The 24547-nt window shown below is 47.9% G+C and overlaps 1 protein-coding gene across 1 annotated transcript in view; it reads left to right on the top strand.

Annotated features, from left to right (window-relative positions):
• Positions 1 to 24547, top strand: part of DNAH9 (dynein axonemal heavy chain 9) — a gene marked incomplete at both ends in the record, with an annotated part of 190321 nt that overhangs the window by 114589 nt on the left and 51185 nt on the right. Inside the window, 8 exons of the mRNA XM_079544232.1 lie at positions 1141 to 1329; positions 2614 to 2849; positions 4293 to 4415; positions 5837 to 6041; positions 10458 to 10622; positions 12842 to 12982; positions 19423 to 19593; positions 21553 to 21675. Coding sequence (XP_079400358.1) covers positions 1141 to 1329; positions 2614 to 2849; positions 4293 to 4415; positions 5837 to 6041; positions 10458 to 10622; positions 12842 to 12982; positions 19423 to 19593; positions 21553 to 21675 — 1353 coding nt within the window. The remainder of the gene's footprint in view (positions 1 to 1140; positions 1330 to 2613; positions 2850 to 4292; positions 4416 to 5836; positions 6042 to 10457; positions 10623 to 12841; positions 12983 to 19422; positions 19594 to 21552; positions 21676 to 24547) is intronic.

The following is a 24547-nucleotide window of genomic DNA, read 5'->3' as shown; positions in this document are numbered from 1 at the left end:
TAAAGATTGCAAGGGCAATCAAAAGGCTTCTGTTTGAGGAATTATTGAATAGACTTAAAGCTCTTCAACCTCAAAAGCAGACAGCAGAGGGGATATCAAGGGCTTGAAATCATGAGTGGTACGGAGAAGGTGAAGCGGGCGTGATTGTTCGGTGTTTTTCCTCTGTGAGAGCAGATTTCAGCAGTTGAAAAGGTCAGGCAGCATATAAAAGGATGTACTTTTTTTTTACAGAAAGCATAGCTGAACTGTGGTTCTCTGAGCTCCAAGATGCTGCAGGTGCCAAAAGGTTGGTTGGCATCCATGACACCTTAGTAATGAAGGAAAAAGTCATCAGTGGCTATTAAGACAAAGATAGAAGCTCTGTTTCAAAATGTTCTTATTCCTCTGTTTGTGGGAGGCTGGGTAATGGTGTCAGGAGTTCTTACCTGGTGGTAAGATTTGTAGAGTCTTGTAGAGTCACCTGCTTGGGGCCGAAGGAGCTGAGTCCCACTGCGATGAACGCGTCCGGCCCAGCCAAGCAGAGCACATCCCCTGGAGGATCCTGCTGTCTGGTAGAGCATTGCGTGATATCCATGAGGGTAGAAGGAGATCTGTCCTTTGAAAAGAAGGCTTATCCATTGGGTGCTCATGAAGACTGTTTCCTGGACTGGACCTTGTGGGAAAGGATAATGCAGACCCAAGGGCGTTGGGATGAAGGCGAAATGCCACCTGCCATCCTCATGAGTTGTGTGTGATAGCTGAGGGTTGTGGCTGTTGGAGGAGAGTCTCTGAGTGAGAGGGAGTGTAATGAGGGGTGAATCTGTGACATCCAGGCAATTAAGCAATCGACAGTTGATGGGCTGCCATAGAAATCCTTATGTGGAGTCTGCTGGGAATGGGTGAGGATCAATCCACTGCGTGATGGATCTTCCCTTTATGAATTTGGAACAGATCTGGAGCGGCAGCTGGGACTCAAGTGCAGAACCAGACTTTTTCACAGAGCGGGAAGAGTTTAGCGAAGTCACTGTTGGGTATTTCCTGAGCTGGTTTTAAACTTTAGGAAATGACATGTGAGGTCAGGGACAATGTATGGATACAGTCAAATCCTTAAGTATTGCTAAAGAGACATTGTAACAATGAATTTGATTTGGGAAATTGCAGGTTGGAGGACTGGCTTCTGAGAATGTGAGATGGGCCGAAGCTGTGAAGGACTTCAGACAGCAGCAGAGCACTTTGTGTGGGGATGTCCTGCTGACTACAGCGTTTGTCTCCTACCTGGGATACTTCACCAAGAAATACCGACAAGACCTCATGGATAAAGTCTGGAAACCATATTTGCAGCAGTTAGAAGTAAGCCCTGCTTCCTCTGAAAAGCAGTTGTCACTGGGCATAACATGGCCATGAATTGTTGTCCATGGGGCGTCCTCCAAGTAAGTAGCACCCCTCTGCCTCACCGAGTTGCACTGAGGATCAAGTCATAGCCACACTTGTTTCCTCTTTGGGGAAGACATTGTGGTCTCCTTGCACCATGCGGGTGATTCCATTCCCCTATGGACAGTGGAGAAGCCGCAGAGCAGCATCCCAAACATGGAGACCAGTATCAGTTTGTGCAGGAGTCAGGGGCAGCCTAGAGAGGAGATAGTATGGCATAGAGACTGCTTGAAAGAGACAGAGCTCACTGCCAGCACTTTGGTAGGCTTGGAGAGACTCCAGATGGTACCTCATGCAAGACATGAGCTCTATTCGTGCAGGCCATGCCTCTCAGCTCCTGAGCTTCATCCACGTTTTGGTGTTCTGAGCAAATGGCCATCATGCTTCAGACTTGGTAATATTTCACAATATTTCCTGCTAGGTACTTAATACATCAATAAATTAACATGTGCTCGGTCTCCTGCAAGACTGAGCTTTTGCACATCATTACCTAACTGGATGTTACAAACCCTGGTGAAATGCCAAGAGGCTTTTATGTAAGGTCACAACTGCAGTGGTGCCCAAATCAAAAGCTGAGAAAATGAGCAAGTTCCCTAGGATGAGAGAGGAAAACAAATCATCCTGTGTTCTTTAATACTAAACCAAAAGCTTGGTTAAGAAAGGAAATGTTCCAAAAAGGGCCTGACTTGGTGCTTAGAGATTTCACATAAGTTGGCTCTATTTCCATTTGGAAATTAACGACCCTTCATGTGCAGATAACTGGCACAGATAACTTTCTACTTGTCGCACCCAGAAGCGGCCTCCCATGTCAGAGAAGTGTTTCTGGAACTGCAGATGCCATTCTGCAGCACAACAGCAGGCTGATGAGAGTGTTAATTATATTCTTCTAAGCTGTCATCTCAGAGTGCTGATACACAGCAGTGTGGTCTGATGGTGGCTGGGTGGGCTGCAGCTTTTCAGGGCTCTCAGCACTCAGCAGGCAAAAATCTCTGGGATCCATGCATAATTTACATTCATTCGCAACAGGAGTGGAAAACACTTAATATTAGATCAAAACTACCCCGTAGAATGGCAAAACACTGATAAACAAAACTTCTCAGTTTTTAATTAAGCTAAATTTGCTTGAGTTGTTTCGCTCGCTCATCTCTGTGTGTGTTAAGCCGTGCTCACTGCCTTGTGCTGACACATTTCTCCTTCCCCCAGGTGCCGATCCCTGTAACCCCATCCCTAGACCCTCTGACCATGCTGACAGATGATGCTGACATTGCAGCTTGGCAGAATGAGGGGCTGCCAGCCGATCGGATGTCCACTGAAAATGCCACCATTCTCACCAACTGCGAGCGTTGGCCCCTCCTGGTGGATCCCCAGCTGCAGGGAGTCAAATGGATCAAAGCAAAGTATGGCCAAGACCTGCGGGTGATCCGAATTGGGCAGAAGGGGTAAGCATCAGCTGTGTCACATAACAGTGCCTCTTCATGGCTACCTGCTCCTTCTGGTTGACAAGCGGTGTGTGTTTATCTGCAGCCATCTGAGCCCATTACATTGAAGGGAAACCCTCAAAAGTATTTCTTGCTTATTCATTACCAAAATGATAGAGATTCCTCATTAAATAGAGGGTCTGCTTGGTGCTTGGCCAAGTTACCATAGGAACTCCTCAGAAACAGAGATTGCAAAGAGCAGTGTGCTGGAGGCTGGGTGATGCAGAGGACTATGCCATCACCCTCAGGCTCATGTCGTGTTGTGTCCTGACTTGGTTTCACCATGAGTGAAGCTTCCTACAACTTGGAAGAAGGCAAAGGTGAATCTGGTGTGAGGGTCACCACCCCTCTGGGCTAACTCTGTTCCGTGTTGGCACCAGCTGGGACGTTCTCATCACAGCACCCCTGCCTTCTTCTGGACACATCTTCTGTGGGAAGGCTTTTTGACTCCTGGCATTTGTCTCTGGTCAAATCACCATTTCCTGCTATGTGAACTCGTACCCACTAGTGAGGACTCCCATCTGGGAAGTCAGATCCCTGCTTGGATGCTAACTCTGAGATTTTTGGCTCTTTATGCATTATTTTGCATTGGCAGTAGCTGAGAGTGACCCAAGAGCTTAGTGCTTGTTTGGGGGTATTTGGCTTTGCCTCTACTGGAGCATTGATCTGTCTCTGCTTTTATCATAGAAAATAACAAGAATTTATTAGATTTGCTCTCATGTGGGCTGAGAAGACATTTGGAAACAGCGGTATTTTTCATTAGAGCAAACTTCTGTTTCCTGGCCAACCAGGTCACTATACCTTGCAGTTACTCAAAGGGGAAAAGTAAGGATGCCAGAAAAGGCACAAATCTCCAGGAGGAACAGACCCTGTAACATTCATATGCTGCCGTTGCAGACATTTGTGCATCTCTTTTTCCCCTCCTGACCACATACACAGCTGGCAGATACCCTGAGAGGGGAGTCAGACATTGCAAAGGGGCCCAATTCCCTTGTGAGGAAAGAAGAATTCAATGGTAGTGCCACTGTCCTAAACTCATTCCTGACCCCAGGGCACAGCAAGGATGCAGCTTGCTCTTCTGATTGCTTTTATGCAAGGTTAACTGCACCAGTGGCTTCTACGGGAAAACAAACTACTTGCAAAAAGACCTCACAATCCGACCCATCTTTTCTTGGGAAAGAGGATACAGCTGTTACCTGCTTGCCTCTCTCCCTCCTGGACAGTGCCACTTACAGCATCACATGCTGTCACCATCCAACCCCTCTTCTTCTCTGCCATTTCCTGACACGTGCATGTAGTGCATCACAGCTGGAGCATCCCTCTGTCCCCAGGTGGCCTCCTTGCTGCAGTGCATTTCAGCCAGCCCCAGGCTTGCTGTACTGGGTGCTAATGCTGCCTCCACAGGTATCTGGACACAATGGAACGAGCCCTGGCTGCAGGAGAACTGGTTCTGGTTGAAAACCTGGGAGAGTCCGTGGATCCAGTTCTGGGGCCGCTACTGGGGCGAGAAACAATCAAGAAAGGAAGGTGAGCTTTGGGAAGGCTCTGTGGCCCAGGTGCTTCCATTTCTACCCTTTCCGTGGTGAGTGTGCTTTGTGTTGCTGTGCTCTCCTTTCCTGACCTCATATAGTATGCTTGTCTATGGCAGCACGAACACCTTCCCTTCAAGAGTGTTTAAATCAGGCAGTCACAGGTCATTCACTCATAGGATGAAATAAATCTGGATTTTTCATTTAGCTGGACAGCACCGTTCAAAGCTCACGTGAAAGTGAGACCTGCGATCCTCCTCTGGGTTGGGTGACCTTGGTGTCTGTAATTGGCTGTCCTGATGCTGGATGACCAAAATAGCTATGGCTGTTATGAAGAAAAGGTAACCTTGAATTTTAGCAAACACTATGCATCCTTTGTGATTACAGCTGCAGATGTATACATTAGGAATATATATGTGATTCTAATGAGGGCAGGTTCTTGGTGGCACTGCCTCAGTACCTCACACTGCAGCAGGAAACAACAGAAATCTGGCTGGACTCTGAATCTCATCTTCCTACAGTTCCATGGGGACTGTTTTTGTACTTAACCGTGGGCTTTTTGTTTTCCAGCACCTGTGTCAGTCCCAGTCCTTTGTGGCTGACCCCACAGACAGCTGCTGGTGGCTCCAGGGCAAGAAGTGGAGGCTGTGCTGGGTGCTGCCAAGAGCTGCTTGTGCTGGGTGTTCTCTCTCTTCCTTTGTTTCCCAGCCGTAAAAAAAACAGGGGTAGACAAGGAGAGACTTAGGGGACTGATGTTTGACTGGAGAGTGTATTCAAATTCCTGTGGTGACACCACTGCTTCCACTACAGCCCATCTGCGTCCCTGGAAGTATCGCTGTCCCCCCATGCATTTCCTGTTCCCCTTTTCCTCTAGTTCCTGTGGGTGTTATTAGATTTGTGTTCAGAGCACTCATGTCCTGGAGTTCAGCCTCCCAGCTCTCTGAATTTTGTACTGGATGGAATGGGAGATAGCTGAGCTCTCCCAAGTGGTGCTTCCTCCCAAGAATGGTACTGAGCTGCTCCCTGTACCCAGCCTTGCTGCTCAGTGCCACCAGAGGCAGCCTGGTTTGAGCAGCACACCAGGCAGTTGTGGCTGTAGCTAATCAAAATCTCTGTGCTGTGAGGCTTTTCCTGCATATTCCATCTTTGGGAAGAGTACAGTCTTCCATTAAAAGCATGGAGAGCTCCTGATTTCAACTGCCCATCCCAATGCTGGAAACTCCAAAATTGAGGAGGGGTGCTCTGGGGTTTTTAGCTTAAATCAGAAGTGTTTCAAGTGTGTCCATCTTAAATTATTTTGCTCTAAAAGTGATTTCTGTATGGAGATGGCAAAGTCCATTTTTGGTGGATTCCACTGGCTGATGCCACCATTTGTCCCGGAATGAATGTGCACCCATGCTCCTTTTGCTCCAATTTCAGGTACATTAAGATTGGGGACAAGGAGTGCGAATTCAACCCTGCCTTCCGTCTGATCCTGCACACGAAGCTGGCAAACCCCCACTTCCAGCCTGAGCTGCAGGCACAGTGCACCCTCATCAACTTCACCGTCACACGGGACGGCCTCGAGGAGCAGCTGCTGGCGGCGGTGGTCAGCGCGGAGCGGCCCGACCTGGAGCAGCTCAAGGTGGGCAGGATGAGATGAAAAATAATATACATATTTTCAGACAAATAGCATTTCATGTGTAAAGGCGGAGAGGCTGCTGAGCACCTCGTAAGATCAGATTTCTCTCGTAGAATCATGGAATGGTTTGAGTTGGGAGGGACCCCTAAGGGTCATCTAGTGCAGCGCCTGCACTGAGCAGGGCACCCACAGCTCCATCACAGCCCCTCCAGCCTGGCCTTGGCTGTCTGCAGGGATGTGGCGCCACCACCTCTGGGCAACCTGTGCCACTCTTTTTGTTTGAAACCGTTTCTCTTTGCCCTATCACAGCAGACCCTACAGAAGTGTCTGTACCCTTCTTTCTCACAGCCCCTTTAGACAGTGAAAGACCACTCTCAGCCCTCCCCAAAGCCTTTTCTTCTGCAGGCTGCACAGCTCCATCTCTCACGACCTTTCTCAGATGATAAGTGTTGAGGAAGAAGTGATTTTCTGCTACTTTTTGTTTTCTTGGTATTTTTGGGAGCACTTAGACAGCAATTTCAAGCCTTTTCCTCCAAAAATGTGGGTAGAAAACTATTTTTCCTACTCTTCTTCTAAATGGAAGCAGGTTCACATTATGACATTTTTCTCCATCTTTCACTCTTACTTTAGAGGTAGGATTAATCTCACTTAATTTTAGGCATTTGTGTCCCACTGTAAATGTTGTGAGGCTGATAACTAATTTTTTTCTGTTCTGATTCTTATTCACTCTTGTTTGTAAATGGCCAAAATGTTTTCTCTCTTTTTGCATTTAAATAAATATTGCTTCTGTCTCAATACATCATTTTAAAGAAAAGCCTTGTTGCTAGCGGCACACTTAGTGATATAATGGATATGTATAATGCTGAATATTTACTGAGAGTCAGAATGAATTTAGTGCACACATTCGGTCAGGCCAGGCCACTTCTGTAATCATCTTTTCTTTAATGAGATTCTAAACTATGTTATCCGTGCAGCCTTAACGATGCATTTCATTTGAAACGGGCTCATGCACTAACGAGCCAAAAGATGGCATAAAGAATGCATAATGACCACAATTAATGCGTGAGCTGTGGCTTTTTGTGGGAGCCAAACCATCCCTGCAGCCTGGGGACCATGGGCAGCTCCTGCTGCTGCTGGGCACTGTATGGGGTGACCCACAGCACAGAGAGGTCGCTGACTGCTGCACTGAGGGCAACAGCACTGCTGGTAATGGCTGCTGTCACAAGGAGAGAGACTGATTCCATGTCGTAGATCAGGTTGCCCAGGGCCTTATCCATCCTTACTTTGAAAGTCTCCAGGGATGGGGCACCCACCACATTTCTGAGCAACCTATTTCAGTGTCTCACCACCCTCACTGTAAAAGACCTTTTCCTTATATCCAACCCAAATCTCCCCTCTTTAAGTTTGAAACCATTTCCCCTTGTTCTATTACAGCAGTCCCTGCGGAAAGAGCCTGTCCCCTTCTTTCCTATAGCTCTCCTTTAGATACTGACATTCTGGTCTCAATCTCCCCAGACCCTTCTCTTCTCCAGGCTGAACAGCCCCATCTCTTTCAGCCTGCCCTTGTAGAGAAGGTGTTGCATCCCTGGGATAATTTCTGTGGCGTTTCTCTGGACATGCTCCTACAGCTCCATGTCTCTCCTGTACTGAGGACTCCACATCTGGATGCAGTGCTCCAGGTGAGGCCTCACAGTGCAGAGCAGTGCGGCAGGATCGCCTCCCTTGCCCTTCTGGCCATGTTGCTTTGGATGCAGCCAGGATAGGGTTGGTTTTCTGGGCTGCGAGGCCCAGCTATCATCCACCAGTGCCCTCAAGTTCTTTTTGGCAGGGCTACGCTCAATCCTTTCATCCCCCAGCTTGTTTTGGTAGTAGATGTTGCCTCAACCCAGGTGCAGACCTTCCATCTGGATTTGTTAAACCTCATGAGGTTCACCTGGGCCCACTGCTCAGCTTGTCTGCAGATTGGTGTGGGATGTAATTTTCTTAGTAAGAATATTTAAATATTTAAGCTTATTTCTTCCTTTCCCCTCTGTATCCTTTCTTCTACCCCCATTTCATTCGCTGACATTAAAAAGCTGTTGTCTGAGAGCTGTGGGGAGCAGTACAGGTGTGTACTTTGGGGTTTCCCAAAGGAGAGGTCCTTTCTCTACGGGTGCTCTAAGCCGTCACTGCTGTGCTCCAAGTCTTGTTCCAGATCACACAGGTTGGTAACAAGTCCTGCACCAGGCCTGTAGCCCAGGTGAGCTGCAGGAACAAAACAGTAAGTGCTTCCAGCATCACCTGCTTCCTGAACCAGCACTGTTATGTATCAGCTGTGAAATAGCAGATAATGAGCTCCACTGCAGGAAGAAGAAATGATGACCTTGCTCCTGCTGAAAACAATAGCATGAGAGATCTGCAACAGATGCAGGCTTTTGAGGGAAATACAGCATTGTGTGCCCTTCTGATGGTGCTTTTCAGACACTGCGTAGTGATTACAAGCTATTGGAGCAGAAGTCACACGCGGCCTCATTAGGAGCAGCAGGCTCGCAGGCCGCGGTCTGCAATAATAGCTTGCAAAATGTCATTTTTCAAGGCATGCTATGCTTGAATGACAGGAGCTTACAGAATTAACTGTGTTAGTTTAAGGCGTGTTTCAAGACTTGTGAAATATTCACCACCTGTGTGTAAGGCCTAAGGAGCAGGCCTTTGAGAACAGCCCTGCTGCAGGAATCACGGCACGCGTCGGTGCGCACTGCTGCATCCTCAGGTTGGCACTGACACGAAACGAGTGCGTGCGCAGCAAGTGTGTGAAATCTCAGCCCAAATATTGAAAGATGACTTTTTAATGGGAGAGTTAGCTAATCTGCTGAAAAACCTTTGGTAACGGAGCAAATACTACTCGGTTCTGTCGCTTACAGGAAGTGTGGGGATTTAAAACTGTACAACAGAGTAGTGTTTTTCATACACAGTCAAGCTAGCGGTTGGCTCCGTTTTTGTAGGGAATAGCCACCAGGCTTGTATCTTCACAGCATCCAAATCAGGTGCATGGCTGTGCCACAACGTGTTTTCTGGTCTGGTGCTTGGAATAGGTGCTCAGACAGGGGAAGTTTAACTGAGACAGGGGAGGTTTAGGTTGGATATGAGGAGGAAGTTTTCAGCCAGAGGGTGGTGAGGCACTGGAACAGGTTGCCCAAGGAGGCTGTGGATGCCCCATCCCTGCAGGCATTCAGGGCCAGGCTGGATGTGGCTCTGGGCAGCCTGGGCTGCTGGTTGGAGACCTGCACACAGCAGGGGGTTGGAACCAGATGATGTTTGTTGTCCTTTGCAACCCAGGCCATTCTATGATTCTACAGTAGGTGTTTGCAAAAGGACCACATAGTGCCATGACATGGTGCACTTCAAATCCAGGAAAGATGCTATTTCCCTGAGCAAGCACTTGGATTAGTGCAGTCACATTTCTCAGGAGGAACTCTGTTCTGGAGGAGAAGTTCAGAAAGAAGCCATGAGAGAGAAGTCTCTTTCTGCCATGAGCAGTGTCAGTTAGTGGGATCTGTGCAGAAAAGGGAAGCAGAGCAATTGGCTGGGGAGAGCCAAGGGGCATTATTTCACAGAAACAGTCAAATTCAGGTCAGTCCTTGTGACAAAATGGTTGCCACTGGTCTCTATCTGCTTGGCCACATTAGCCTTGTCTTTGCGAACCCTTTGCCATGGGAATTGTCCTGGTGTGCGCAGCTTCTAGCACTGCGGGCTGGTGGTCTGAGGGAGACCCTGGGTGCGGGGTGCAAATGGGAGCAGCAGTTGAGTGAGACTGAGTTTCCCTTCCATTTTGATCCCAAGATGAGTAGCTCACCTCTGAACCCCAGGGAGCCTGCTGATGTTCTCCCCATCTGTGTTCAATCGCTTGGTTCCCATTGCTGGTGGTACTGGTGTTGGTCTGCAGTGGGAAAGGCAGAGGTTAACAAGGACAAGTTGTATCTATTGGTACCTAGGCTTGCTCCAGAGGAACTATCCAGGCTGACATAAGCTTCACAAATACTTACTTTTAAGACAGAGATACAGGGTGTGTGTTTGAGATTGGTGGATGGCAACCCAGCCCACAGCAGGGGACTGGAATCAGATGATCCTTAAGGTTCTTTCCAACCCAAACCGTTCTCTAATTGTGATTCTTTGAGACAGAAGCTGAAAGTCTTTTCCTTTTTTATTTCCAACACTTTAATACTTTCTGAGCGGAAGGGCTGAGTTCTCCTGTTGCTTTCTGTGCTTCCTTCCCTGAATCAGTGGTATGGAGAATTCCCAGAGCTCTGTTCATATGCAGGAATCAAAGCAGGAATAATCAATGTGGACTGTGGCAACAGTCACTTAGAAGCCTGTTACCCTGTGAAGGGGGTTAATCCTGCATGTTTTGTGCCTAAGACTTTATTAATTGCTGATTTGCAGTCAGATCTCACAAAGCAACAGAATGGATTCAAAATCACCCTGAAAACGTTAGAGGACGACTTGTTGTCTCGGCTGTCGTCAGCATCTGGGAACTTCCTGGGAGACACAGCATTGGTGGAGAACTTGGAGACCACTAAACAGACAGCAGCAGAAATTGAAGAAAAGGTAAAATGACAGTGATAGCTCAGAGGAAATTGTGTGAGACGTATTCTTTAAGGATTTGTGGGTGAAACACATCTTTGCAATGCTGGGCTCTTCTTCTGCTGAGTAGTGAAGAGAAAGTGATATAAATTGAAGTGCTGTTCATTCTGGCCAGCTTCAAGCCGTTCAGTTCTTTGGAGCTTTTGTATGTTAAATGGCCTATTTAAGACCAATGGAAAATGGCAGTGGCTGATGTAAAGACGATAAAATTTACACACTGTATCAAGGCGGCTTTAAACTGCTCCAGCATAATTCTGAACGCATCACACTTCCTCAATTAAGCTGCATTTTAGTGCTGCCAGGGGACCGCAGTCTGTTGAGTTTGTGATCTCGAGTGAATCTGCAAGAGCTTGGCTATTTTGTACCCTTCCATTCCTTGGGATGTAAATCAGCTGCCAGTGCTGTCACCTACCCAGGTCACCTTGCTGGCCACACAGGGACAGTTAAGTGCATGGGCTTTGCCCTTACACCAGGTAGGCTCAAGAACTGCATGTATCACAGCATGTATTGCAGCAGGACCTCGGTCTGGCTGTCCTCAGATGCTGCCCCCCCAGCCCTCCCATCTTCACAGCCTGTGCTTGTCCTCCAGCCCACGGACATGTTACCTGCGTGCTCAGGTCAGGATCAGGCTGCCTCTCACTTCATGCCTCCACATTAAGAAATGAAATGATTTCTGCTAGCTGTCTGAGGGACATTACGTGCCTGCAGCTTCCTAGGGATGGTGTGCTTGTACTCCTCAAAGGGGATGCTGAAGGAATGCTTTGACACAGCAAGGCTGATATCACCCTACTGAATTAACTGTTCCTGAAATGTTTCTATTTCTGAACAAGTGGGGGCTGTAAAGATGATCCCTGCCAACTCTGTGGCAGTGAGGATGAATTTTAGAGATTGCACCTGGTTTTGATGAGTTTGGTACCCACGTAGAAAGCTGCTTCAGGGCAATATTATAAGTCTGCTTCTCAAATCAACCCCTACTCTGTTCTTGGTTTGGTTACAGAAAAAATAAGTCAAGATTTTCTTTCTGAGGAGTCCTCTCCATTGTATTTATGGAAAGCAGCTGTCTTCGTCTCCTCCTCTGGATTTTGCATTTCTGGATTTGTTAAGCATTTTGGGGTAGGACAACTGAAAGTTAGTTGTCTGGACGATGCTGAAGGCTCCCTGCATAGTCAGTGGAGAGATGTAGATGCTATCAAAGATGGGGTCAGGATGTGGAGAAGTGTGTTAGGTGTATTCGTGATCCATGCAGATGCATGTTTCTGCAAGAGACTCTAAAGCTGTTTTATGAAGGAATCTGAGACGTTACAGCCCATCATTGCTTCTGAAGATGTGCCACGGACCCCAGCGTGTGTGTTGGTTGTGTGCAGCAGGGAGTGCTCAGTCAGTGTCTCAGTGGGAAGGTTTGATGTGCTCTAGCAGCTCGGGTCTGTGCCTAGCAGTGTGCATTTCTCTGGGGGCTGTGCTGTGATCTGCAGGGCTGTGCCACACGTACTGATCCCATTTCTGCCATGTCCCCATGGAATTGTTTGCTGAACCTCGTGGATCAGCGCTGCGGCACTTCTGGCTGTACGTAGCGTGAGCCTACCATAATCCCCAGGAGGCTCGAGGATGTCGCTTCATGCTGCTGAAGTGGAATAAAAGAATGAACAGGACTGAGATGTTAGTGGGATGATGTATCTGCCAAAAGGATTTTCACTGTGTCCATCACGGCAGCTATGCTGACACCTGGCCAGGAAGGCAGGGAGGCATTAGGTGCTAGAGAGGAAAGGCAGCAAGTAGCTGAGAAAATTAGCAGTTCTCAGCTTGGGAGAAGCTGTCTTATGAGCAGCACTGTCTGTTCAGTCCTGTTATTAATGATTTGCACAGGATGGGGGCAATTAGCAGGAGAAACTCACTGATTATAAAAATAATTCCAGTTAGTGAAGAGCAGGAACCCTAGTGAGAACTTTGGAGGGGGAGGCTTGGGAAAACAGAGGATTGGACATGAGGATGAATGCAGTTAATGAAGGATGTGCCCGAGGACAGAGGCTGCTGGGAGAGAAGGCTCAAGCTGGGTGGGTTGAGGGCAGGTTGGCCACCACTTGACCTGGTGTCTTTGTGGCAGGAATTGCCTTCCCCCCAGCTGCAGCTTCACAGAGCTCACAGAGATGTTCTCACAGTGCCGTCGTTCTGTGTTTTCCCTCCAGGTCCAGGAGTCCAAGGTGACTGAAGCCAAGATTAATGAGGCGAGGGAGCACTACAGGCCTGCCGCCGCGCGGGCCTCTCTGCTCTACTTTGCCATGAATGACCTTCGTGCCATCCACCCCATGTACCAGTTCTCTCTGAAGGTACTGTCCCCGTGAGTCCTGTGGCAGCACTGCCGGGCAGCTGAGCCCTGACTGAGATCAGATTAGATCAGTCTTAATGAGTTTTCCTTTCTTTTGCTTGGTTTCTGTTGAGGCAAGTGAACTGACGGCTTGTAGAAAGCCACAGTCTGGCTTGGAGGTGCATTAATGGCCTTGATTACAGAACATTCCAGAAGTTTATTTGCAAAGTAGAACTTTACAAGCCATTTGTTATCTCCTCCATATTCACAGCTATCTTGGCTTGGCCGAGGAAGATGTGCAATGGATTTGAAAGAGGTCATCTTGGAAAAGAGCCAACAAAGTACTTTTTTCTGTGTATTTTATATATTTATGCATTAAGATTTAGCACAGTGTTGGGAGTCGCTTGCTTCCTCAGTCAGTCTTTTCTTTATGTTTGCATTTAGTTCTGTAGCTGTGATGTCATCGGGGTCATAATGTCTGTGCAGATATTTCATAAGTTAACGAGAATTGCTGCTGCCCTTAGCAATTATCCAAGACCTTGACGTTGAAACAGTCCCGACTTCCCAAATGACGCAGTGTTAAAACATCAAATTGCTCTGTAAACACGGCCCTGTCCCACTGAGACCTCAGTGGGGAGTATTGCTGCCCTCTGTACAACAGGCAAATTGTGGCCAATTCTACCTGTCCAAGGCAAGAAGGGTCCCCTACAAGAGCCCTTAGCCTGGAAGTCCTGATGGGATCTGAGGGCATCTGACCCCTTACAGCAGGCTGCTGGCAGGTTGGAGACAGGCAGGCTCTTGGTAACAGTTTGGACACCTTCATGGGGATGATGCTGGGAGAGAACCTGCTTGTGTCCTGTGCTCTAAAATAAATGCAGGACAGACACAGCCAAAGGGCTTGTACTCCAGTGGCCTGCCTGCTCTTCTGTCTCCTCTACACAGACTGCCCCTCCCTGCTCAGCAAAGTAATGCTCTAGAGAATATGGACATGGTGAGCTAGAAGTGGTGTCCCAGCTTTGGAGAACATTCCTTCCTGGAACTGTTTCCACTGGAACAACTGGAGAATGCTTCTAAAATGACATTTACACTGCAGTGTAATGATTGCTGTTCCTAGTGGTGGGACAGCTCACATGACTGGAATGTTGTCATGGAGGGCTGTGTGCTTTATAGGAAAGATCAGCTGGCGAGGTGGGGTGGTGGAGTTGCTCTGTATGTGAGAGAGCAGCTAGAATGTATTGAACTCCACCTGGGAGAGAGTGATGTAGCAGTGGAGAGCTTGTGGGTGAGAATCAAGGGGAGGCTGATAAGGGTGACACTGTTGTGGATGTGTGCTACAGGCCCCTGATCAGGAGGAGGAGGTTGATGAGGCTTTCCATAAGATACTGGATGTAGCGTCACGTTCCCAGGCGCTGGTGCTTATGGGGGACTTCAGTTATCCAGATGTTTGCTGGATGACCATCATGGCCAGGCACGCGCGGTCCAGACGGTTCTTGCAGTGCGTTGAGGACAACTTTCTGATGCAGGTGGTGGAGGAACCGACGCGGGGAGGGGTGTTGCTGGACCTTATTCTCACCAACAAGGATGGACTTGTTAAAAAGTAAAGGTTGGGGGCAGCTTGGGTTGTAGTGATCATGAGATGGTGGAGTTCAAGATCCTGAGTGGAAGAAGCAAAACAAAAAGTAGGATTGCTACCCTGGACTTTAGGAGAGCCAACTTCAATCTCTTCCGGGACCTACTTGGAGCTATCCCGTGGGCTAGGGTGTTAGAAGGTAAGGGGGCCTCTGAGATCTGTTCAGCATTTAAACAGCTCTTCTTCCAAGTTTGGGATCAGTGTGTCCCTGTGAGCAAGAAATGGGGAAAAGGAGGCAGGAGACCTGTGTGGATGAGCGAGGAGCTCATGCACAAGCTCAAAGGAAAGAAGAAGGTCCATGAAATGTGGAAAAAGGGTCTGAGCACTTGGGAAGAATACAGGAATGTTGTCAGGGCCTGCAGGGATGCAACGAGGAAGGCTAAAGCCCGTCTGGAATTGAATCTGGCTAAAGTGATAAAGGATAATAAAAAAGGCTTCTTCAAGTATGTTAACAGCAAAAGGAAAACGAGAGAGAATGTGGGCTCCTTACTAAGTGAGGGGGGGGGTTCTTGTAACGGGGTTGCTGAGAAGGCAGAGATACTGAATGCCTTCTTTACTTCCGTCTTCAGTGAAAAGGCTCTCCCTCAGGTTTCCCACACCCTGGAGGTTAGTGAGAGGGGCTGGGGAGTGGGAGACTGCCCTTTTGTCAGGAAAGAGGGGGTGTGTGAGCGCCTAGGCAGTACTAAGGTCCACAAGTCCATGGGACCTGATGGGGTGCATCCACGTGTGCTGAGGGAGCTGGTGGAGGTCATTGCCGAACCTCTCTCCATCATCTTTGAGAGGTCTTGGATAACAGGGGAGGTCCCTGAAGACTGGAGCATAGCCAATGTCACTCCGGTCTTCAAAAAGGGCAAGAAGGAAGACCCAGGTAATTATAGGCCTGTCAGCCTCACCTCTGTCCCTCTAAAGGTGATGGAACAGCTGTGCTGGATGCCATCTCCAGACAACTGGGAGAAAAGGAGGTGATCAGGAGTAGTCAGCATGGGTTCACCAGGGGGAGGTCGGTGCTGGGTCCGGTCTTGTTCAACATCTTCATCAATGACCTTGATGAGGGGATGGTGGCCACCCTCAGCAAGTTTGCTGATGATACAAAGTTGGAAGGGTTGTCTGACACGCCTGAAGGCCGTGCTGCCATTCAGCAAGACCTGGACAGGCTGGAGAGCTGGGCAGGAGGAAACCGGATGAGGTTCAACAAAAGCACGTGTAGAGTCTTACACCTAGGGAGGAATAATTGCATGCAGCAGTACAGGTTGGGGGATGAGCTGCTGGAGAGGAGCTCTGCGGAGAGGGACCTGAGCGTCCTGGTGGACAACAGGCTGGCCATGAGCCTGTGCGACCTGGTGTAGGGAACCTGCTTTGGCAGGGGGTTGGTCTCAGTGATCTCTAGAGGTCCCTTCCAACCCCTGCAATTCTGTGATTCTGTGATTGAGCTGTCCCATTTGCCACATGGCAGCAGAGCGTGGTGGGAAGCCAGGAGCTTTGGTAGGAGTGTGACTATGACCTTGTTTTCAGGTTTCTTGACTAGTTTTGAGATACTGGCTCCCTTATGGCAGGTGAGAGTAGGCTGAGACTCCACTTGCTGCAGTGAATGAACTAGATCTTCAGAGTGAAGTATGAATTAATCGCTCACGTCTTTGCTTCATGTTGGGGCATCACTTCATCATTTGTTTTCTGCTCCTTGTTGGGAAGGGGGGCTTCTCTCAAGCTGTTTCCTTGATCCTGGAAGCTCCTCAGGCAGGGACCCTTTTTCTGCATTCCCTTCATACTGCCCAAGGCTCTGAGTCTTGGTCTCTCTAAGGACCTGCTGCAATGGAAAGGAGTTGCTGTGATGGTGTCTATAGTTCTGGCCAGCAGAGACCGTGGTATCTCCCATATCTCCCCGTCACTCCCATATACAAGAAGGGGAGCAGGGAGGACCCGGGGAACTACAGGCCGGTGAGTCTCACCTCCGTGCCTGGGAAAATCATGGAACAGATCCTCCTGGACAACATGCTCGATCACATAAAGAATGAGCATGTGATCCGAGACAGCCAGCACGGCTTCACCAAAGGAAGGTCATGCCTAACTAATCTTGTGGCCTTCTATGATGGAGTGACGGCATTGGTGGACGAAGGGAAGGCGACCGATGTCATTTTCCTGGACCTGAGCAAGGCCTTTGACATGGTCCCCCACCACATCCTCATCTCCAAATTGGAGGGAAGTGGATTTGATGGGTGGACGACCCGATGGATAAGCAATTGGTTGAAAGGCCGCAGACAGAGGGTGATGGTCAATGGCTCTATGTCCAGGTGGAGGCCGGTAACAAGTGGTGTCCCCCAAGGGTCTGTCTTGGGACCGGTGCTCTTTAACATCTTTATCAATGACATCGATGAGGGAATTGAGTGCACCCTCAGCAAGTTTGCTGACGACACCAAGCTGAGTGGTGCGGTTGATACGGTGGAAGGAAGGGATGCCATTCAGAGGGACCTCGACAGGCTGGAAAGCTGGGCTCGGGTGAACCTAATGAGGTTCAACACGGCAAAGTGCAAGGTTTTGCATTTGGGCCGGAAGAACCCCAGGCACCCGTACAAGCTGGGAGGAGTGGTCCTTGAGAGCAGCTCGGCAGAGAAGGACCTGGGGGTCCTGATGGACGAGAGACTCAACATGAGCCAGCAGTGCGCTCTGGCAGCTCGAAAGGCAAATGGGATCCTGGGCTCCATCAGGAGAGGGGTGGTCAGCAGGGACAGGGAAGTGATTGTCCCTCTCTACTCGGCTCTTGTGAGGCCCCATCTGGAGTACTGTGTCCAGGTGTGGAGCCCTCAGTACAAGAAAGACATGGAGATTTTGGAAAGGGTCCAGAGGAGGGCGACTAAGATGATCAGGGGGCTAGAGCACCTCCCCTATGAGGACAGGCTGAGGGAGTTGGGCTTGTTCAGCCTGGAGAAGAGAAGGCTGCGGGGCGACCTCATTGCAGCCTATCAATACCTGAAGGGAACCTACACCCAGGAGGGGAGTAAACTCTTCATAAGGGCTGACAATAGCAGGACTAGGGGAAATGGATCCAAGTTGAAGGAGGGAAGATTTAGGTTGGATGTTAGGGGGAAGTTCTTTACGAGGAGAGTGGTTAGGCCCTGGAACGGGCTGCCCAGGGAGGTTGTGGATGCCCCGTCCCTGGACGTGTTCAAGGCCAGGTTGGACGGGGTCCTGGGCAACCTGATCTAAATGTGTATGTTTGGTGGCCCTGCTAGGCAGGGGGGTTGGAACTACATGATCCTTGAGGTCCCTTCCAACCCGGGTGATTCTGTGATTCTGTGATTCTGTGATTCTGTGGTATTTATTGAAGAGTTCCATTTTTATTGTTTTAATAAATGGAACACTGTTTTTTTTGTTATGGGAAAGGCATTTTGGGGAATGGAGGGTTAAATGAGATGGCATTGTCATCTAGTACTTCTTCCAAATGGTTTCTTACATTGCCAACTGACCTGGAAAAAGTAATTGAGAAGAGAATACAATATTTTGAGCCAATCCGCAAAGAAGCTTTTCTTTTTGTTATCTACAATCCATATGCTGCAATAATTTTACCAGGGAAATGTACAGATATCTTTCATGCAAGGGTGCCCTTTGAAAGATTCATTCCCTACACATACGTAGTAGATATGTGAGTATCTGAAGTTTCACCTTAAATCTCCCTCATCTGTGTTTTGTTTGTTTTATGTTTTCCAGTTCACATTAGTATTGAGTATAAATACATGGCAAATTATTTACTGAAATGTTTTTATCTAATAAATTTGGACGACAGATCATAAAACATTGAGGAAAGATGTGCAGAGATGATTTTAAAATACTTGCCATACAACTAAAAGCCCATTATAAATTAGAGCACACAAGATTTATATACGATTCTGCTGCGTTTTTTAACTCTATTTAAAGAAATGTAAGCAGAAAAATCCATTCTGCAGTTATTCAGTAATGCAGTAGGTATCAGTGTTACTTTAATTTGTTGAGGCATCATTCTCCCTTTGTCGAGCCCTAAAAATAATGCTGTCAACACAGCCATGCCTTGTCTGGTTGGTGCTATTAATTTGTACCGGCCTGGTTAATTCCTGTTAGCTTGGTCTCAGTGTATTGGGCTTTTGCATTGCTAATGAGGACACAGGCCTTTTCCTTTCTCCAGTTGCATCTGATCATTTGCTAATGGGTTTCTTCAATCTGTTCCGAAAGTTTTTAAGTCTTTTTTAATTTAGATCAGAATGTTTCTACAAGAGTCCTTGGTGTCTTATATAACAGCATCCTTCTTCACAGTGCACCCGTGCCCAGGGGATTTTAGTGCTCGGCTGATCCCACTTCTCCATGCTGAAGCCCTGCCTGCCCTCCTTATCCAGTCCTGAGCTGGAGCATGACAATAGCGCACTCCTTGGACTGTTCTGTATTTAAGGGAATTGCTGGTTTTAAGTTGAAGCATTTGTGAAACAACAGGTTCCTCTGGGAACACCGACGCCTTTGGCTCAGTGTTTTGGAGAAGTGAGCTGTGTAATCTTGGTGAGAGAACGTAGTCTGAGAAATGTTTCTTCTACCCGTTGCGTCTTAATTCAGCCAGCACATCTTGCTGAAGCCCAAACGAGCACAGTGTCACAGGTATGCCATGAGAAAGCAGCCAGAGGCAGATGCAGAGCCCAGTCTGTAGGTGTCCCCTGCATCCTGCTGCTGCCGGGCCGCACTGCTGGGCACTGGGATTGCTTTGGTCGTGGCTGCAGGGCTCAGTGTCTGAGCTGGCTTCGCTCGTCGCAGCACTTCAGGTGATGCACTGGTGCGTGAAAAGAGCATTTAGAAACAGTTCTTGTCTCCTCACCTAGGCATTCAGCATTGTGTTCCAGAAAGCCATTGAGAGGGCACCTCCTGATGAGAGCCTCCAGGTGCGAGTGCTGAACCTCATAGACAGCATCACCTTCTCTGTGTTCCAGTACACGACCCGAGGGCTGTTTGAGTGTGATAAGCTGACCTACACTGCACAGGTTACCTTCCAGGTAAGCACCACCAGGGCGTGCAATCCGTACAAGGCCAGGCTGGATGTGGCTCTGGGCAGCCTGGTCTGGTGGCTGGCGACCCTGCACACACAGCAGGGGGTTGAAAACAGATGATCACTGTGGTCCTTTTCAACACAGGCCATTCTATGATTCTATGATGATTGTACTGGCAAAGATATTGGCATACAGAGAAAAGCCAAGCTGGCACGGCTATGCCTTCAGTATCAGAGCAGCAAATGCAAGGGCTGGGGAACTGATTTTCTTTTCTTCATCTCTTGCTGATAGCAGTCACAGATGCTGTGTTTGATTTGTGTTACACCAAGGAATGGCTGTTTGAGGGAGAGATGCCTGCTTGCAGGACCTGCAGAAGGGAAGCAGGTCTTCAAGGCTGAATGGTTGTATACAGAAAGAAGGCATGCTACATAGCTGCTGTTGCTCTGTCTTGTATTCTGCTATAATTTTTTATGCTACCATGTGAGCAAGGAGATGTTTCTGTATCTCTGTACCGAAATCAGATGCAGTCAATAATTGTGCTTGGCATTATGTTACAAAGTGGTTGTGCAGTGAACGGCTACGTAAGTGCCCTGCAATGTGGAATGCAGGCGAGAACCAAATTCGAGCAGCCTAAACAGTGTGAAGGTCTAGTTAGCCTTAATCCAGTGATTGCCATGACTTTTTTATTTTAATTCTACGTAGCAAAATATGAAGTGTGAAAGGAAAAGCAAATATACATCTGTGTAAATAACCTCTAACAATTTATTTAGTTAATGTCCATGTGTAAAAGTCAACACAAATTTTGCAGTCAGGCAATTGTGACCCAAAAGAGATTTACATTTTCATATAATGTATTTGTCTGAATAAACAATTTACCTTGCACACATTGTACTTGCAACTATATCATAGAGTCATAGGATTGTTTGAGTTGGAAGGGACCTTTAAAGGTAATCTAGTCCAACTCCCCTGCATTGAACGGGAAAGATAGTTAAGGCATCACTTCAAGGCATCAGGAAAACCAGCATCCACTGTTTCAGTGGGTGGAGGGAATTAGATGATGAGTTGCAGGACTCTCCCATGTAAAGAATCAGTTGGCTCTTGAACTGAGTAGCTCATTACTGTCATTGGTGGAGGAGATGCCAGACATGCTTCAGAAGCCATTGCCCAGTAGGCAGCAATGAGATACAGTCTAGGATCTGTAACAAGGAAACGAGAAGCTCACCATGCCAGCACTGCTCTTTTTCCTTCCAGAAATTGTGTTCAGAATGTTCAGACTTTGTCTTAGAGATACGGGCAGTCTGGCAGCACTCAGTGCAGCGGTTCCAGCTGGGCTCCTGAGCCTCCAGAGCTTTCCAGAATGGCCCCAGGCATTGCTCTGGTGGTCTTGCTCCATGTGTTCCCCAAAGCCATCACTGGTGGTGAACACACTGATGGCAGCAGAATGGCCATGTGCTCTCCAGCACACCACTGCTGGCGACCTAAAGGACATTCGTTCTCCCAGTGCATGTGCTGTGAGGCTTTTTTCACTCTCAGTACGTCTCCAATTACTTTCAATAGAAGAAAATGGTGAGAGGTGGACAAGACCTTGGTGGTGTGCCCTAGGGGTGCACGCTCGAGTTCCTTGCAAGAAAGTTGTTTGTTCTTTAGCTGCAGGTATCAAGCACAGGGACTGCAGCACATCCTCCTGCCTGCATCTCCACCAGCACTGTGAATATAAACCACAACTTTTCCCACAGTTTTTCCAAATTTTGACTGTTTTATGTTATGTCTCCATACTTGTTCTGGGTCCTCTCTTGGGGAGACACAGAGCACCTGCAGGGTATGTTTCAGCCCTCCAGCACTGGACACTGTGTGTTTTTTATCTGCACACTTGACAGCTACATACATTGAATGATTAATCTGATAAAGTGTTTGCTGCTCTGTATCCTGACTGCTCAAGGATATCTTGCTTGCTTGAAATTACAGATACTTCTGATGAGTAAAGAAATCAATGCAGTAGAACTGGATTTCCTTCTCAGATACCCAGCACAGCCCAGAGTCACAAGCCCTGTGGAGTTCCTGTCTAATCACTCCTGGGGAGGAATCAAGGTACGTATTTTCACCTGAAATGTGTGGAATCAGCATCTCTTATCTCCTCTGAGGGCCTTTCAGCATCTGTCAGGCCAGTCCTTATAGCACTGGTTGAAAAAGTTCTGACCATACATAAACAGCACAAAAACACACAGAGTTGGAGAGCTCTGCTGATACGAGATGAGCTTTGAGGGCTCTGTGTGACTTTACTCCTGATTACCTCTGTGTCTCTGAGAAGGCTTTTCTTCCCTCTGAGGTTTAGGCTTTTCCTTCTGTAAGGAATAAGAATGTCTCATGTACCCAGATTGCAAAGATCCTCACACCTGTGTTTGGGAGGAGGTGAGACTTTAAGGCAGATATGACCATCTGCAGACATGTGCTGGGGGCACAGTTGTGCCAGGTGAGCAAAGAAAAGCACAAAAAAACATGCTGTCATGGCAGTGAGGTTGTCTAACAGCTGCCGTGTGTTTTGGGATGAGAGCTGAGGGAGAGCATCCTAGAGAGATGTGTGTTATCCCACGTTTGCACCCACTTGTCAGCAGGTGGAAGTTATGCTGGATTTCAACCTGATTCAGGATAAGTTTGTGCAAAATGTGTCTGCTCAGAGGAGGACCTCCCATCCCTGCCTTCTCACTGGCAGTGAGGATGGGCCCTGTGCCCTGTTCTGCACACACAGGTGACCGAGCTCATCTTCAAAATGTCACAGTCACATTTGCAGCCATAAAACAAACCTGTCACTTCTTACTAAACCAGCTCTTTTTCTTCTCTCTCTCCAAGACCTAATTCCAGTATGGAGGAATTATGTGCACCCTTTCTCTGTCCCTTGTCGTGTTCCATGTATGGATATATTGGGTGAGCGCTGCATTTCAGTTCCTCTTAAGTCCTTCCGAGTTGAAATACTTTACTGATTGGGAAGGTTTGGTGCTGCATTGCTTCTTTCTGCTTCAGTGCTGTGAGCTTCCTCTGGGAGCTGAACTGGCTGCCATCACAAGTTGCTGGGGTGTCAGGCTCTGATTCTCCTTTTGAAGATCTTTTAGTGCATCTGTGGAAGCATTACGCTTTTGCAGTGCTCAGGGATGCATTTGCTAGTCCTCCTGCAGTTGGTGCACTCTCCAGACAGACACCTTCTCAGTTTGCAGTGAGTTTTTCTGCTCTATGGGATGATCCTTTTAGTGCCAGCCAGTTCCCTTTCACATGTGGGTGGAACGGCTTTTTCTGGACCCCTGTGCTCCATCCTGTTGGTTTCAGCTGCCTCACTGCTATCATGGAGTTGATACAACTGCCAGCTCAGGCTCATAAACACCAGAAAGAGCATCCACACCCCATCACTCACTCTTCAGAACTTATTCTATCACATGATACACAGCACGGGTGTGCTTCATCTGGTTCCCAGGTGGGCTCTTCCCACTGAGCTTCCTCTCCCATTCTGAGTCTCCTGGTGCTTATGGTTGGGACACAACCACGTGATGCCGTGCAGATGCTGCTCTGCACACCACTCTTTTGCAGAGCTGGGGGATGATGGGATGTAAATATGTCTGTGAGGGCTCCAAGATGCAAAGTCTGCATCCTCGCTGTGGGACCTCTGTCTGCATGAGCTGCACATCTTGAGGACCTGAAGTCACTGGTCAGTAATCTGCCCTAATGTACTTCAGCATTTCCAGATAACGAATGCTTTATTACTGAATATGCTTCAGATCGTCTTTTGTGGTGTGATTGTTTGCTGTATTGATGCTACTATAAATAATACAACGGGTGTCAATTTTATTAGTGTTTATGTCCTATTAATGTGTGTTGGCTTATTAGCCTTGGAGTTTTTGGCAACTCTGGTTACTTGAGGCGTAATTTTAGTACGATTGCATTTTGTCACAGACTGCTATAATTAGGTTAATTAGTCATGGCTTCTGTAGAGCTTATGAGCAGGCTAAAATCTCCTTTTCTTTTATCGGGAAGATTAAGTGCTGTAATGAATTGTTTCTTCAACAAAGCTGGAGCAAAGCACCTTTCAGATTGGCATTTCAAATCTGAAGTGGAATGAAGCATTCCATATGAATTTTCAGAGGAGCACTGAAAATGCGCTGCATTTGACAGAGGTTTTAGGCCACAAGAAATCAATATTGGTATTAACCTCCCAGTCCATACCTCCCATTTTGGGCACGTTAACTTCAGAGCAAACCTCATCAGGTGATGAGGACTGCGGGCACACAAACAGCCTTGAAGGACATGGCTGATTACTTCTCACTTTGTGTGGCTGATACCTACAGGCTGGGAGTGCTGTGCAGTTGTGCAGCTGTCTCAGCTCCTGGTACTGGCACATCTGATGCACATCTTTGATTTCATCTTCCAACTTCTTTTCAGTTCAGCAGAAAATTTCCCAGAGCTGTTTGTTGTAACCCTTGTGCCAGGGAGGCTCAGTGTTTACTGCTGAATGAAGAAACCCGTGTGCCTGTCGAGAAGGGCACAGTTTGTGGAGAAAGGTGTTTTCTGTTATTAGATCTGATGATATACTTGAAAAAATAGGCAGGTTGCAGGCTTCCTAGTGCCTCTTTAAGCCTGGAATGGGAGCTGAATTCAAACCAAGTGCAGGCTGAGAAAAAAATTCTCTGAGCTCAACTTGATTCTGTCCATCAATCAGCCTGTATGGGAGAAGGTAACTCCTGCCAGCCCCTTTTGAGGCACATTCATTAGCTTTGGAGCGAGGGGAGAGCTTAGCAGAGGACGCAGTTGTTAGCTTCAGCACAGATACTGCCTATGGGACGTGGCAGGGGTAGTTAAGGGCAGAACAGGGAGAAAATTACACTGTTTAATCATTTCAGTACCTTCTGCTGGGTCCCTGGCCCCAGTGTTCAGTAGTGCTGGTCATTTCAGATGTAAGGCTTGTGCACTGCGGGTA

Source organism: Tetrao urogallus (genome assembly GCF_951394365.1).
Source record: "Tetrao urogallus genome assembly, chromosome: 18".
Lineage (NCBI taxonomy): Eukaryota > Metazoa > Chordata > Aves > Galliformes > Phasianidae > Tetrao > Tetrao urogallus.
Note: the sequence above shows the minus strand (reverse complement) of the source record. Positions and strands in the feature narration are given on the sequence as shown.